The following is a 17,571-nucleotide window of genomic DNA, read 5'->3' as shown; positions in this document are numbered from 1 at the left end:
AGGCCCATTTCATGTGTCCACCTGAGCCATAAAAGTACGCCGAAGAGCTCCAAACCAGTTGTGCCAGTGACTATAATGATGTGAGGAAAGATGTCAGTCATGTCTGGAACAGTGTCATAAAAACAGGGCCGTCATTATACCTGGCAACCCAAGCTTTCACAGTGCTGTGGGTCCCAACCAGGAGGTGTTTATAGACCCAAGCTTATCAGTAGTAATGTGTGGTTATGACCTCACTGTCTGATATACAGAGACCAGTTTGGTCCAGTCACACCACCAGTAAACTGGGTCAGAGAAAGCTGAGACAAGACTGTCACAGAAGTCATAATAAACATGATGCAGTGATTAAAGGTGGAGCCGAGCACGTCTTCATGGTGAGCTGTCGGTCTGTAAAGGTCAGAGTTTGGTACATGAAGCAGCTGCATGCTGCAAAGATGGACGAAGACGAAGCAGTTAGTATTAGCATGAATGTTTGGCGGCGCTCATGGATCAGTGATGGTTGGGTTTTCTGTGTTTCAACGTGCTCCACATTTAGGTGTGGGTCCAAAAGCATGATATCAGTTATCTGGTGGTTCTGATCTGACCTGAAGGGTCAGCTGGGATAGGCTCCGCCCCCTGCATCCTTAAAATTAAATTAAGAGTTTATGAAAACTGATAAATAAATAGTTAACAAAAATGCTACTAGTTATGCTTTCTTGGAAACTAGTAGCATTGTTGTCCAACTAGTTGAAGTAGAAGCTGTACTGGTGAAGCCATACATCAGAGTCCCAACTAGTCAGCACTTTAGCAGGCCTTCACCTAGTACATTTAATCACAGCAATCAGTGAGCTGCATATTAGCTAGCATGTTAACTATATAGACTAGAATAGAATAGAAATACTATATTAATCCCTTCAGAGAGCCCTCAGGGAAATCTGGGTACCAGTAGCAATACAACACCAACAGTAAAGCAGGACAAGACACAAGACACAATATATACAAGTACAAAGCAAAATAGTCTCTTTACCAAGCTTCAAATTTCTGCTCTAGATAACTAGTAGAATTCGACTTGTTTGTGTGAACAGTGACACTATTTCACCGGATGGTTTCAGTTTCATATCCTTCCATTACTTCCTGATTTCATCTCAAACATGTTTCTTATATTTAACTCCACTTTCAACGTAGTCGGGAGTCTGTGAAATGTAAATAAAGCCAGAATCCCATCAAGTCATATTTTATTCCAAGTAGAAGATCAACATCACATCAGATGATGAAATTGAGACTTTTCACCATGCGATGGAAAATATGAGCTGATAGTGAATCAGCAACATGTTTGGAAAAAGTTGGAACAGGAGCAACAGAAGGCTGGAAAAGTAACTGGTACAAACCAGAAACACCTGGAGGAGCATTTGACAACTAATCAGGTTAACTGGTGACATGACTTGGTATAAAAGGAGCATTTCAGAGAGGCAGAGTCTCTCAGACCAGGCCTCAGATTGTCTGAGGGTGGTGAAACTTTTTCCTACTTTCCACCTCAGGATTCGGGGGTCAAAGTTACACCAGCAGCATCATGTCAGAGTGTTATTATCTCCCTTCAATGTTGATTTTCCTCCCTGCTGAGTTCAGACATAATAACAGCATGATGGAAATAGCCACAATAATAATTATTATAATACTTGGCGAATGGAGAAACCTGCTATTTCTCCACATCTTTAGTGTGTTGCAGGAGCAGGTTTATGTTTCATGACTTTTGTTTGTCTAAAGAAAATATTCCTGCATTTTACCATCGGTGAACAATGTACAGTGATGTACACTGTAAAATGTAACATTGGTTTAAATAGAATATGTTCAGTGGAAATAACTTTATTTTAATGTAGTTGTCATTAATACTAACCTGAAACAAGTCAGATGAACACTGAAGTGTAAAATGTTGAATAAATTAATGTTCTTAAGTTAAATAAATGGGAATAAGGTGAGTAGCTACTTGAGTTGACGGACAGTGATGTTCACTTCAATTAACACCAAATTAGAGGTAATTTATTGTATAAAAATTTGCATTTTTGCACTGGATGATCTCTGGCTCCAGACCTCCTGCTGGGACAAAACCAGTTCTCAGGTTTCTGTTCTGGTCTCAATATTGACCTGATATCAGCAATAACCCACCTCCCAGCAGAGTTTACGTTAATTATCATCATTCCAGCCACTTAAACTAACTCACTGGAGTTCATAAAAACTTTATTTCTTCAAGGAAACAAGTTTGCATATTTTTTAAAATAAAATCAACTTGTTGGATTTTACTGTGTACATGATGATGATGATGATGATGTAATACTCTGAATTTGTCACGTCAAACTACCTCTCCATCTGTGTGTGTGTGACTTTAATACGTCTGTTACCAGGTACAACCTGGGAAAGTGAGCTGAATTCAAGCTGGATGGAGTAGGAGGACGTCTAACTGGTCCTCACAAGATCAAGACAAATGTGTGTCTGTGTGTGCGCATGCTTCAGTGTATTGTCATCCTATGATGAATGTGCCCCCACTTTCGCCCCAGCATTGATAATGGTTGATGCATTTTAGCTGTTCCTGTTTCCCCTGTCTTTCTTTCAAACACACACACACAGACACACGCACACGTGCGCGCTCGCACGCACACACATACACACACGCGCGCACACACACACACACACACACACACACACACACACACACACTGGGTGGTGAAAGAACATGGCACAATAGCTTGTTTAACTCAGGATGGCGCTGCATGCAGACTCCGTTGTGTTTGTGTGCATGAAGAGGACACAGGGTCAAAGGATACACTGCATTAGTAATGACAAACAGTCATAGGTGTTCAGGCTTGTCCTGAACCCTCAACAAACACACACACACATGTACACATGCACACACACAACTAATATGTGACAGACAAATTTATTTCCAGGTCCGAATCTGATCCAGTTGTGTTTTTATGAGTTTTAAAATGAAGAAACATCTTTTTTCTTTAAATCAGAAGCCTTTTGAAAACCAGCTGACGTGTTTTTACACTGTGCATATTTTCCAGTAAAGCTCTGGATAAACAGGAATGTCTGGCCTGATAACCTTCTGTGCCCTGTTCTCCCTCTGACCTCTGACCCCAGCACAGCAGCCTGCTGACAAACATGTTTTTCCAAAAAGAGAAAATTATTTAAGGCTGCTTCATGACCTTTTGTCTTGGCATCGTTCAGTCCGTAAAGATCCAAAATGGGTTTGTACTGTAAGTAATACAACAGTCTGCTTTAGCTCGACTCCGTCCTCATGCAGCTCTCCAATATCAGTTAATTTTAAATTATAATCAGTTTGAGGGAGTTAGCTGAGGCTTTGAGTTAAAGTTGAGATTTATTCCTGCAGTAGCTTCCACAGCTTCATGTATCACTTTGTGGAGGAAGAAGTCTGACCCAGCTCTTCCTCCAAGAGGCAGGTCTGGTTCAGCAGGGTGTGCTGGAATCCTGGTAAAAAGATCAGCAAACACACTCAGCACTGCTAACACATGCACATGTTGAACGGTATTTATTTCCTTTATTCTCCTCAACATTTCTAAGACACTTTCATTCTTTGTTTCTTTGTAAACTGACTTTTGTATCAACAGAAAAATAAAAAACTCTTTAAAGTGTTTTTAAAATTATGCTTTTATTACTTTTAATTTGGTGTTTTATTTCATGAATTCCAAATATTTTACAAATAGAATTATTTTAGAGCTACAAAAATCAAACATGTTGACAGATATTCTACAAAAAGATTTCAGGGAAATGTACTGAAAGATAATGTTACTGGGCTGAAAGGTTTTTCATGACGACCTTTCACAGCCTTCCTCTTCTGATAAAACAGGGATGTTTCACATATCTTTTACTGGTCTCCATCTATCAGTAAGAAAGATTCATCAAGTAATATAAGTTTACTATAACCAATAATAGTTTAGTGATGCATAAAATGTTGAGTCAGTAATGAATGTTCCAATATGCAGAACTATAGAACTTGTTCAGGAATAATGCTGCAGGACTGAATGTATCGGCCCTGAAAACCAGGAAGGGTGTAAAATAAATAATGTCAACTTTTAACACTTTTTGTTAAATTGTTTAAATCCTTGAATGTGTTAAATAATGTGCCCAAAAGGAAAAAATTATAAAACTTAACATGTGTTAATAAACCAAACTGATCATCAAAGTTCAAGTCTTATTCTTATTATCAGGTAACAATGGAACATCATCTTGAATGCATGGACTCAGGAAGACTTCCAGAAACCACTGTCTGTGAACACAGTTCACCCTGAAACCCACAAATGCAGGTTAAAGCTCCATCATGCAGAGAAGAAGCCAGATGTGAACAGGATCCAGAACCAGCATCTCTGGACCAAAGCTCATTTAAAATGGTCTGCTAGAATCCTGCATCAGACAAGAATGGGGCAACATTCCTCTCCTAAAACTCCAGCAACTGTTCTCCTCACTTCCCAGATGTTTTCAGACAGTTGTTAGAAGAAGAGGGGATGCTACACCATGCCGAACATCACCCTGGAACTACTTTTTACACCATGCCGAACATCAACCTGGAACTACTTTTTACACCATGCCGAACATCACCCTGGAACTACTTTTTACACCATGCCGAACATCACCCTGGAACTACTTTTTACACCATGCCGAACATCAACCTGGAACTACTTTTTACACCATGCCGAACATCACCCTGGAACTACTTTTTACACCATGCCGAACATCAACCTGGAACTACTTTTTACACCATGTTGAACATCACCCTGGAACTACTTTTTACACCGTGCTGAACATCACCCTGGAACTACTTTTTACACCATGTTGAACATCACCCTGGAACTACTTTTTACACCATGCTGAACATCACCCTGGAACTACTTTTTACATCATGCTGAACATCACCCTGGAACTACTTTTTACACCATGCTGAACATCACCCTTGAACTACTTTTTACACCGTGCCAAACATCGCTCTGGAACTACTTTTTACACCGTGCTGAACATCATGGAGGAGTGTGAAGAGTGTTGCGACTGGGATCAGAGAGGATGTGCAGGGCCTTTCTCCTGCAGCGCTGTCGGTTGAGATCATGACTGGATGTTCAGTCCTGGTGATGGGTTGTGAAAATCTGGCCTCCCGCTGTAGAGCTTTGAGGTCCAGAATCCTAACAGTGAAAAACGGTGACACCACGAAAACTGTGCACAGAAACACACTTTCTTGTGTGTTATGAATTGCAGACATTTGCCAGATCCCAGCTGTTCCTTCATGTTCCTGTAGAAGTACAACCACATCAGTCTTTGTTCATAATGAGAGCTCGCACACACTGCTGTGTTGCTGAGTTATGGGAAGGAAAACAGAAGCTTTGGGTCAGAAAGTATGAGGTCACCCTTCAAGAATCTGCAGTCTGTCTCAGAGTCTCTCCCTCTCCTTCATTTTGCCTGACTGCTGTAACACCATGAAGAAGAGCTCCCAGTTACACTACCATGTTCGCCTTCACATGTGAGTTTCAACCATGTGGTATGAGAGTTTGAGGAGAATCCACTGCTTTTACTCCTCTAAGATGTACATCTGTGGTGCTGCAGGGCCTCTTTCTGGCTTCCAGTTAGATGAGGGAGGGCTGTCTTCAGTGTGTTAGAGAGAGATGAGGTGACGACTGAGCTTGCCACCCAGGGTCTAGGTCAGACATTCATAGACCAGCTGAGTAGAGAAGGAGATGAGGATGAGCAGGAGGAAGAGTTTGTTTACATGTTTAGATATCCCTGAGGATCTTCAAAAGGTCAGCAGGCTGGCAAGCCACCCGGAAAGCCCTGTTACATTCCTCACTGCTGCCTGACGTGTGCACTGTTGTACCTAACATTGGTTTTAGATTAAGTGGATTTAAATTCATTAAAATCTAGTTGTTATTAACACTAATAAGTCTCATTAGAGGTCTTTTCACTTGTATTAACAACTAATTAGAGGTAATTCATTGTATGAAACTTTACGCTTTAGGAGTTAAGTTATGTTCAAATTGCCCTGTATTCTTTGAAAGTATTTTATTTATTTGGTTTTTCAATAATTTAAAAGGTGCAAGAAAGTTTCTAAAAATTTCAGTAAGAGGCAACATTAGAAATAAACTCTTTCCTGTGTAAGTTTTCTTTTTCTTCTTGTTTCTTGTCTCCCTGATGATCTCTAGCTCCAGATCTCCTGGTTTGAGGAAGCCAGTTCTCAAGACAACATGTTCTAGTCTTCAGAGTGACCTCAGAGCAGCAATAATTCCCCTTTCACCACACACAGGGTCTCCAGATTTTTAGTGAATGCACCGGATGGCCCACTTAGACTACAGTTATCTAGCCTCTCTTCTTCAGCTTCATGAGGCTTCTTGATCATGATTAGTCTTCTAAACCTTAGAAGTAGAGATTGGAAAATATTTGCTTTTTGCTTTCCTGATAACACAAGATTTTCATCAGTCAATATAGTTCCCTTAACTTTAGAAAGAAATGAGCTAAAATGATTTAACTGTGGTTTCCTATCCAGAAAATCCAGCTTCTAATGAGCTTTCTTTATGTGCAACTTGGACAACTTAAAAACGATGGCATTGCAACGTGTTGCTCATGGTTCCCATGAGAAAATACACAACAAAGAGCCTCCAAGGATTTAAACATTTATTGTATATTCAAGGCAATATTACAACAGCAATTTAATTTCATATTTTTAAAAAAAAGTCATATTTTCAAAATTTATTAACTAAAAATGTGAAGCTCTTGGTTTTCAGTCTCAGTGAGGATATGAAACACTATTTGTCGCCCCATCTCATTCAGATAAATGATTACACAGCTAAACACATTTTGTCTTTAATGAAAACATAATTAAAGCCAACGTAGCACTACAAGCTACAGCTCTGTGATAGATCTCTCTAATCCAATCCAACTTTATTTATAAAGCTCTTTAATAACAACCACAGAGGACCAAAGTGCTGTTCAGAAGACTAAAAGCATAAAGAATAAAATCAGTCACAACAATAAAATCAAATGAGACAATTTAAAATATAAAAACAGAAGCAAAATGTGAAAATCTCAAGAGTGTAAAAAAGCCAAGCAAAACATGAGTTCAAAGAGGAGACTTAAAATCAGACAAGGAGGAGGCCTGTCTGATATGCAGAAGCAGAACATTCCACAATCTGGGACCACCAACAGCAAAGGCCTGATCTCCTCGAAGCTTATGCTTTGTTCTCAGCACTGTCATGACCATCTGATCAGCTGACCTTAAAGAGAGTGAAGAAGCATAAGGGTGACAGAGCTCAGAGAGGTAGGGTGGTGCAAGATCATGGAGAGTTTTAAAATGAAATAAAATTATTTTAAACTGGATTCTAAAACAAACAGGCAGCCAATGGAGAAATGGTAACACCGGAAAAATATGTTCATGTTTACGTGTGCCAGTTAAAAGACGTGCAACAGCATTTTGCACCATTTGACAGCAAGTAATTTAAGTCCCAACAACTCCCAAATACAATCTATTACAGTAGTCCAGTTGAGTGGTTATAAAAGCATGCATGATGGTGTCAGAATGCTGCTTCAAAATAAATGCCTTCACGTTGACTAGCTGCCTTAAGTGAAAAGAAGTGTCTTGACGACTACCTTTACTTGACTGTTAAGCTTAAAATCAATGTAGCATCTAGCATCACTAGCTGCAGCTCTGTGATGGATCTCTCCAACGCAGCATCACTAGCTGCAGCTCTGTGATGGATCTCTCCAACGTAGCATCACTAGCTGCAGCTCTGTGATGGATCTCTCCAACGTAGCATCACTAGCTGCAGCTCTGTGATGGATCTCTCCAACGCAGCATAACTAGCTGCAGCTCTGTGATGGATCTCTCCAACGCAGCATCACTAGCTGCAGCTCTGTGATGGATCTCTCCAACGTAGCATAACTAGCTGCAGCTCTGTGATGGATCTCTCCAACGTAGCATAACTAGCTGCAGCTCTGTGATGGATCTCTCCAACGCAGCATCACTAGCTGCAGCTCTGTGATGGATCTCTCCAACGCAGCATCACTAGCTGCAGCTCTGTGATGGATCTCTCCAACGCAGCATCACTAGCTGCAGCTCTGTCATGGATCTCTCCAACGTAGCATCACTAGCTGCAGCTCTGTGATGGATCTCTCCAATGCAGCATCACTAGCTGCAGCTCTGTCATGGATCTCTCCAACGTAGCATCACTAGCTGCAGCTCTGTGATGGATCTCTCCAATGCAGCATCACTAGCTGCAGCTCTGTCATGGATCTCTCCAATGCAGCATCACTAGCTGCAGCTCTGTCATGGATCTCTCCAACGTAGCATCACTAGCTGCAGCTCTGTGATGGATCTCTCCAACGTAGCATCACTAGCTGCAGCTCTGTGATGGATCTCTCCAACGTAGCATCACTAGCTGCAGCTCTGTGATGGATCTCTCCAACGCAGCATCACTAGCTGCAGCTCTGTGATGGATCTCTCCAACGCAGCATCACTAGCTGCAGCTCTGTGATGGATCTCTCCAACGTAGCATTACTAGCTGCAGCTCTGTCATGGATCCCACCAACTACTACTAGAACTAGAACCACTAGTTACAGATCTGTGATACATCTGTCTAAGCAATCATTGCATTTTTGTGCCTCTCTGATTTGGCCTGGTTGGAAAAGCTTTAAGTACTTTCTTTCAGTTCTTATGCATCATTAGTGTCTGGGGTTTTAGGAGGATCAAATATCTCCAAGCATATTAAGATGCTGTCTGGTTGCTTTTAGTGGTCAAGTTAGTTGTGAAATTCAAACCAGGCTGCTTTAATACTTTTTATAAAAATGGAAAGATTTTTAGTTTCGACTGCACTGGCAGGTCCTCCCTGGTCTGGCTGACATCTGAAGGAAATGTTTAGAAAAAAAGATAGGAAAAAAAACCAAAACAAAAGAAACAAAAGAAACCAAACAAACAAAAAAAACAAAAAAAAAACAAACAAAAAAAAAAAAAGAAACACCCAAAGTAGTTACCAGTGGAGTCTGTTCACTGCTGTAACAAAGCACCTACATGCATAAAATCAGCTTCTCTTGCTGAGGTAGTGCCACACTTTGTTTAATCAAACAAAATTAACACTTAACACTATTAAAGAAATGAATCTTCTTGCATTGACGTGTTAATTTTGACAGTCCTAACTTTTTAGGCTTAACGAGGGCTGCACTGATACCAGCATCGGGTATCAGTCTGATACTATGTGTGTGTTCTGATATTCAATATTAAATAATAGTATAAGAGTAAATTGAACTTGGTTTGAAAAAAGTGTGGTATTGGTGCATCTCCAAACCTGTTACATACATCTATGAACTACAGTGGTGCATCTCTTTATTGGGTCCAGCTGGAAAACTGAGCCACACTTTGGTTCCGCATTTAGTTTCAGGTGAAATTATTGCAAATAATAAATGCTCCCAGCTCTGCCCTCAGCAAGTGGCAGGGGGCACAGGGGGGTCCAAGTCTGTTGTCAGGGTAACACTAGTCCACCCTGGACACCCTCCACTTAGAAACGCCCCTGGTTGATGAGATTTGAAAATCATTTCATTCTGTTTTAATTTACATTTTACACAGCATCCTGATTTCTTTGGAATTGGATTTGTATGTTAAAAATGGTGACACTTTACTTTGTGCCTGCCTTAAATTAATTCTATTTGACTCTTTATGATCACTTTGAACAGTAAAAAGAGCATGGACTCTCAGTGGTTTGACAGAATATTTATTTGAGGTAGTTTTAGGCAGATAGGCAGGGACATGATTGGAAGTGTTTTTAAGGCAGCAAAACTAATAAAACTCAGTCATTTAAAAAATTCATTATCAAAAAATACATCTCAGTCACATGATTTACAGTCCACAATAAATCTACCAGTATTAAACATAGTGGAAATGACTCCTGACTAAAGAAGTGTCCACATATAAATTTAAATCATTCACCTACAGTAACTTGGTCATTTTGTCAGATAAAAAAACAACAAAGTCTTGTTTCTACTGTCTTTTATCAGTATAATAAAATACAACCATTCATTTCTTCTGAAAAGGAAGAAAGGGGAAGTGAAATATTTTCTCTTCCTCAAATTGTTTCCTTGTTCTCACTCACACACCAACCAACATGTCCAATAAATATTTCCTCAAGATCATAACGCAACTAAATTTTATCACTGAGTTTTATCCTAATTCAATGTTTTACAAAGACCTGAACAGCCCTCATATAAAGAATTTTAATAACAGCAATGACAATATTCATGAAAGTTGAAAAAAGTAGCTTCAGTCATGAAGAGAAAGGAATGATTTTCCCACCAGAAACTCCCAAATGAACCTTCAGCTGTCCCAGAATCTGGTTTCTGATTTTACTTGTTTTTATACAGAATGAATCCTCAACGTCATTTACGTTCACTTTCCATCAGGTGAGTTTAAAGAACATAACGTAATAAATCCACCATCATGTAAGAGGATTAATAGAATAACAAAAACACTAAAAACACATTTTTATTCAGCATCATCAAAAACTAGACAGAGATTTTGAAGATATCAACAGCAGTTATGTTTTACTCACTTAAATATCCCCGAGCCCACCGTGTAATTCACACATCATAAAGACACCAAAGTGCATCTAGCCATCATCATCTTCATCATCACCATGCACCAGAAGCTGTTTGAAACATTTTGTGCTTGGGGTCTTAAAAGTCAGAGGTGTGCAAACCCTAAAACTTCCCGTCTGTTCAATGACAAAAAACTCAGCAGATATTTTGAAGATAGAGAAAATTTTCATTTTTGAAAATGTGGCAAAATCTCAACTTCACCAAAAATAAAACCATCAGGTCAAATCTTTAACGGTTTTAAGTCAAATGCGGAAATTTCATGTGAATTATCCTGCTTTGAAGATGGTCAACCATCATCCCTTCCAGAGCCTAACAAGACGTTAGCGGGTTAAACTTAACCACACAGCAACAATCATTAGATGGAATGAAATAAAAGAAAACTGTCTTCTCTAACCCCAAACACGATCTTTTCTTGAACCTTATCCCTGGTGCTTAACCTAGACTAGTTAAATGGATCCCAGAAAGAAGAAAACTTTCAACTGTATCATTGCTCCTCTGCATGCTGACTTTTCCTGCCTGAAACAACACTCCAACGCATCATAAGATGGCAGCAAGACTTGTTTTCTCCCAATGCAGTCTGAAACAACAGCTACCTGCATCATTATGAAGACCAAGAGTTTGTTGTTGTCAGGCTGTTTTTACCAAAGATGTAAGAGTCTCCAATATTTTGCAGGATGTACAGCACAATCTCCTTTTCATCTGTTTCTCTTTTGTTGTCTCGTGGCCGTTCAGACCCATCTTCATTAGAATAAGTGGTTCCAGTCAACACTTTCATTGTGGCTTTAAACAGTTGTCATCAATATATAAAACTAGACCATTATTTATTGTTATTTTAATTTAAAATCATTTTATTGTTTTGCTTGATTTGTTTAATTCATTTATCATCACTAACTAAACAAACCATTGGCCAGCTCAGTAACACAGTGGCAGTCACACATTTAGCTGGGCTTTAGTAAATCAGCTGCTCAGCCCTTTTACTCCCCTTAATAAGAACAGCTTATTCATTCATAAGAGGCCCAATGAAAGAAATATCACAAGAAGAAAGGTTTGACTGAGGTAGCACGGAAGTTCTGTTCTTCGTTCACAGCTGACAAGTCTCAGAAAAATGTCACAAAATACAAAAAGAAAATAATTTTCTGCTGGAAACACATTCTTGACCAAAAGAAACAGAATGTTTATGAGCGTCATCATCAACTTTTCTGTCCACCGGATAAGTTCCGTTTCCCGTTCAGGTGTGGAAGCCTGAGCAGTGATGCCTTCACGTGTCTTATGAACGTCCTCATACTCCTACTACGTCTCCGAGCTCGGGGATGCGCCTGGAGACGTGGACAGGGAGGAGTGATCCGTGTCGTCCAGGTCCTTGGTGAAACCACCACCGGAATCAGATGAGGCGCGCGTGCTGGTGAATGCGCCCTCCCGCTCGCGCTTTTTCTGCTTCATGCGTCTGTTCTGGAACCAGATTTTTACTTGCGTCTCGTTCAGCTCCAGCGTGGCGGCGATCTCCACGCGCCGTGCTCGCGTCAGGTACTTGCTGAAGTGGAACTCCTTTTCCAGCTCCGTCAGCTGCCGCGTACTGAAGTTGGTGCGCATGGTGTTGTTGTGGGCCCCCGACAGGCCGAAGTCCGACACTTTGACTGAAAGGAGACAGAAAACATCAGCTTCTTCTGCTTAGGATACATCACTAAAAAATGTAACAGAAATGACCATGCTCACATACATCTTCATCATTATCAACATCATATTCAATCAGAAAAAAACCAAAAACAACAAAAAAATTAATTATATATATATATATATATATATATATATATATATATATATATATATATATATATATATATATATATATATATATGGAGATAAATGGAGAAAATTGTAAATAGGTCGGTGGCTGGTGAAGCCGGGAGGGAGGGGGCTTGCTTTAAAAAGATAACAGACTTCCATGGGGAGAAATTGTCCGTCTGCTTTATCCAATACGAGCGAAAAAGACAAGAGACCAGATATCGGGGCCTACAATGGACCCAGACCCAGACCGGTCTGTTACTTATCCGTATATACGTACATAAATACTTTATTTATACTTTTTCAGCTTTGAACCACTGCGCTGTGATGGGAATGGAAATCTTCTGATATTGAACAGTTTTGTAGACCAACAGACCAAATAAATAAATAAATAAAAATAAAAACTAAAAGATTTTTTCTGGTTATCTATTTTTAGGCTCAGAAAGACTATTAATAATTGAGTTTATTTCTTAAACACAGCTTTACAGAAAAAGAACAAAATTGTTGGTGTGATTTTTTTTAAAATATTTGAATCATATTTCAACCATAGAAATATGTGTGTGTCTCATTAGAAACCCAAACGAAAAGTTTTTGTGTTCTGCGGTTGTTTCTCTTATAAAACGACCTTCAGCTCTTCCACAGCGCGTTTTTTCACAGATTAACGGATGTTGAACTCCTTTCCTTTAACGCAGCCGCCGTGCCGGATCAATGAGACCTACGAACCTTTTCTGACTCTTTAACTTCCCGTCAGGCCTCACCTGTTTTCGGTGGGTTCCTCTTCACTTTCATCCAGTCAAAGGTCTGTCCGGACTGGTGGCTCTCCTCATCCCCTCTCCCTCGGTCCTGGGAAACCGTCAGTTCCTCATACTCTCCTCCATGCGGGAGTCCCAAATAGCCCACTGTGTCCAGACCCCCGCAGGCCTGCTGCGGGTACTGGGCGCCCTGGGGCCCGCAGTAGGCCCCGGCCAGTGCACTGTAGCTGCTTCCCACGGATGGGGCCGAGCTGTGAAAAGTGGACTGGCGATAGTAGGTGGAGGACACAGACTCCTCCATAAAATACTGCGGAAGAAGGGGGTTCTGAGGGCCTGCTGTGGAAACATAATCCGAGTTTGTGGCGCACGTCTGTCCCGCATACGAGCCGGTGTTGGTCACACTGATGTTAGAATAAGGACACAATAATCCACTCTGTACGCCCTGGTTCTGGTGGAGGCTGGACTGATGATGGTATTCATTGTGCGGTTGTTGGTGGAGATGATTAGAAGGATGTTGATGTTGCTGGCTTGCTCCTGTTTGCTCGTGAGTCCCTCCATCATCGGCTCCGATATTCCCATAAATCCTTCCCTCTGCTGTGTAACCGCTGTCACTGTTAACAGGAGCGGAGGGGCCCGCGTGTAGGGAGGAGGCCACTGAGAAGGCCTGGTGCTGGTCCAGAGGAAGGTGGTGCAGGTGGTGATGTTGGTATCCAGGTTTGGGCGCAGAGTGACCAGTTCCCGGTCGGTTAAAAAAAGAGTATTCCACAAATGAGTTCATGTTGTCCATGCAGACCAGAGGCACAGTATGGCTGAGAGACGGTTCGACCGAGGGCAGAAAAACCACCAACCCACGGATGGATTTCACTAAATCTAAAGATTCAGTGCAAAAATAATAAGGGTAATAAATAGATAAAAATCAATAGCAAATCTTAATTTGAAGGAAGATACAAAAATACAAATAATAATAATAAATGAGGCCCCGGTGGAAAAGAAAAAAATCAGAGACCACAGGATGAACAATTCTCCCACATTAACACAAGAAGAGACAAAAATCACAAAAACAACAGCAGGAACTGGAAATAAAGGATTTTTAAAAAGTTTGTTTCCAATCCAAACCAGGCATGAACCTCTTGTTGGTCGGTGAGTCCGGGGGCCCCTCCTCTGTCAGAATCAACCTGAGGTCCCCAAAAACTCTTCAGAACCGGACTCACCTCTTCACCTGTAAGCCTCCCAGACGTCTTTTTATCCTTCAAATTCTCTCCTTTTCCACAACTCTCTCTTCACCGAGTCACTTCTGTTCCACTCTTCTCATCTACCTCTGTCGCGGGTCACGTGACTCGTCGCCTATGGCGACCAGGCCAGAAGTTGTCAGATGGTTGCAGGAGTGAGAAAAAAAGTGTGTGTGTGTGTGTGTGTTTGTATGTACAGGAGGAGGGGAGGGGGGGTCTTTTCGGTTCAGGAGTGGAGTTTACGCGCGTGTTAGCGGCGACGCACGCGCCTCATCCATCACTCGCCGTGACATTAGCACGACAAAGAGGCTTCAATCAAACCGGCCCATCAATCTGATATCAGCTCGGATCTGTCAGAGCAAAGAGAGAGGCCGAGAAGAAAAGAGGAGCTGAGAGGCCTCTGCAGCCTCCACTCCTCTTCCTCCTCCTTCCACATGCTACAGAAAAAAAGTTGCAGAAAAACCACATAAACTGGAGATTGGAGGAGTTTCAGCACCCAGAGCAGCTGCAGCCCAACAGATGTAAATCTACTTCATCTGAATCAGGATGTATTTTCCTTTCTTTCAAAGTTCATGTCTGGTACAGAAATAAACATTATTACCTAAAAGTCAGTTTCTTTATATAGTAAATATAATTCAGATATAAAAGGAAAGCTGTCTTCAGTAAAAACTATCAGATTTTAGGATCAGAATAAATGATCTGTGGAAGAGAGCTGGCATCTGAAGTGTGGCTGGCTGGGAAGAAAAAGAATGACCAGCAGGTTTAGAAACTTGTCTGGAGCAGAGATGAGCTGGATGTTCAGGAGGAAACCTTTATGCTTACTTTACAGATGTTCTTTCTCATTTTAGAGCACCTGAAAACGGTTTATTAAACTATGTACAAAGATACTAATGTCAAATGATCCTTTATAGAATAAATGGTCTCCATGCCAACAGTCGTTTGGAAACAACTGTTCTGCCACAGCAGGGTGAGAGGTTGACTGCAACAAACAACAACATATTTACCCACTGGTCCAATGCCAAGCAGAAATAACTGGTTGTGCTGTGTTGTGATGTATCTTCAGCACTCATCAACTCTTCCCTCTGCACCACCCTTCCTTTACTAACACTGATCATTGCTTTAAAGATTATTGATTTGACTTTATCTTTTCTTTGCACATTCTCCCTGCAGGATGGAGGGAATCTCTGTAGATTCAAAGGTCCGTATTGACCTAACAGCCCCATCATGTGGGCCCGGGAGTGAGCCCACAATTTACCAATTGGTTTGGGCAGCCATAGATTTCTGATGGGTGACTGTGAGGCTCCACCAGTGTGAGTGTTTCCTAATTGAATGAGAGAGCTGATCAGTTAAAGCAATGAAGTTAAGTTAGACAGGAAGCCTTCTGGTTAGCTGGACCCTGCCAGTCTTGCAGAACAAGAAGCTGGGCAGACAGAAACAATGCCCTGCTTGTGAACTCAAGGCTGGATTGTATTATAGTTTACTCTTCAAATATTTCTGAATAATAACATGACTTTCTTTCTGCTTTTTTCTTCTAATTTTTTTGCACTACTGAACTCAAAAGAAAAAAAAAAGATTTCCTGTCTGGAACAAATGTCTCCTCACCAGGTATGTTATTTACATTCTTCTCCTCACCCGTTATAAGTGGCTCCAATGAAGCCGTCATTAATTTCTCTCCTCCACGGCTTTCCTGAAGAGCCTGACAGCGAACGCGCTGCCATCCTGCTGCCAGCACAAAAAAGGACAAGAGATGTGGGCGAGCGACAACGAGGGAGGTTAATCATCAGTGAGGGCTGAAAGGAGAGAGGCAGAAGAGTGGGCAGGAAGTCTGCAGGAGCAGACCTGAACAAGAAGAAGATTAAATGACACCCACATATCTGTCTGAGCTGTGGAGAGGGGTCACAGGGTCACACTTAGTTTTTACAGTTGTGTGAAAATGTGAGGACATAAAAACCTGCACTGAAGAAACATCCTTTGACTTTAATGTGTACATCAATCCCACATAATCGTATAAAACCACATGATTTTCTTCCTTTACCCAATGAAGCATCACTTGTTTAACTATTCATAGTAAAATGTTCTTATAAAAACTGTGTTCATTGAACATGATATACTTTAGTGGCCTTAATACAAATGAACCATGTTATAATTCATTTAATCGGGTCCAGTTTACCCAGTTTTCAACTGTAGCTTGAACATGATTTCTTAGTCGAATATTGAAAGAACTCGTGTAACTTTAACGCCATTCAGTCAGTTCTGTGGTAAAAAAAAAGTTCCCTAAATCAGACTTGATTCTTTAAATGATTGTGGACTAATTTCCAAGTTTGTGTAGAAATATATAAAAAAACATGAAAAAAGGCAAAGACTGAAAATAATGCATCAGCTATATTGACACTTGTCAGAATAAAGTCTGCAGGAACGTGGCCTATGATCAGTCAACACGTCAACATCAACATTCAACCGTGATAAAAGCAACGCAATGCAAATGATTTCTTTTTTTTTCTGTCTGGGACAAATAAATACTTTTTACTGCTGAACAGGTTGTATCGCTGCTGCAACTTAGAACATGTTAGTGTGTGTAATAAATGCAAAACTGATGATTTCTACTGGTCTTTCCGTATGAAATTTGCAGCTTCAGATGTTTCAGATGGTGAAAATGTGCTCTTCTCATAACCTTCATCTGTGTAGCTCTTAGCTTGGCTCGCCCATCAGGAAAACCTCCCTGATTCTCCAAATCAGCGAGATCCAGCCAACATCTGCTACTGGGAAAAGACTGCGTAGTACTTCAATAAAACTAAATATCCCTTTAAACAGTAAACAACACAGAAGTTGGAAAAGGCAAACACATTCAATCCAAATCCCGGGAAAACATTTAAAAAATCATAAACCAAGAAAAATAAGGGACTTAAACTTATCTAAAGTGAATCATAACTTTGTGAATGAAATTTTTCCAGTTCAGGAAAAAGCCGCTTAGCCTCCTCATTTAACACAGCAAACAGAACCTTTCAGGTCATAAACTGGTAAACAGTAAATGTTGCTTCATTAGAAGAGAGTATTATTCTTTAAGAAAAATCATTAAAAATAAACATTGAAAGAATTAAATGAATGAAATGAAAGAATGTTTCATAAATAAATGAAATACTTTCATCTCAGGACACTTGATTAATTATTGATGCTGAATGTAAATCTTGCAACTGAAA

At 40.5% G+C, this 17,571-nt stretch overlaps 1 protein-coding gene and 1 long non-coding RNA gene across 2 annotated transcripts; one reads left to right on the top strand and one right to left on the bottom strand.

Annotated features, from left to right (window-relative positions):
• Positions 1-1,188: 1,188 nt before the first annotated feature.
• Positions 1,189-16,454, top strand: LOC121630730. The gene is made up of 3 exons (XR_006008589.1): positions 1,189-1,318; positions 1,693-1,695; positions 16,443-16,454. It is a non-coding gene; the product is annotated as an uncharacterized LOC121630730 (long non-coding RNA).
• hoxb1a (homeobox B1a) lies at positions 11,902-13,932 on the bottom strand. Its single transcript, XM_041970937.1, has 2 exons — positions 13,152-13,932; positions 11,902-12,245 (listed from the first exon to the last, which is right to left on the bottom strand). Exons 1-2 carry the CDS (start codon positions 13,930-13,932, stop codon positions 11,902-11,904), a joined length of 1,125 nt encoding a protein of 374 aa, XP_041826871.1.
• Positions 16,455-17,571: the final 1,117 nt, after the last annotated feature.

Source organism: Melanotaenia boesemani, chromosome 2, assembly GCF_017639745.1.
Source record: "Melanotaenia boesemani isolate fMelBoe1 chromosome 2, fMelBoe1.pri, whole genome shotgun sequence".
Taxonomy (NCBI): domain Eukaryota; kingdom Metazoa; phylum Chordata; class Actinopteri; order Atheriniformes; family Melanotaeniidae; genus Melanotaenia; species Melanotaenia boesemani.
The sequence above is the reverse complement of the archived record's forward strand: the minus strand, read 5'-3'. Positions and strand labels throughout refer to the sequence as shown.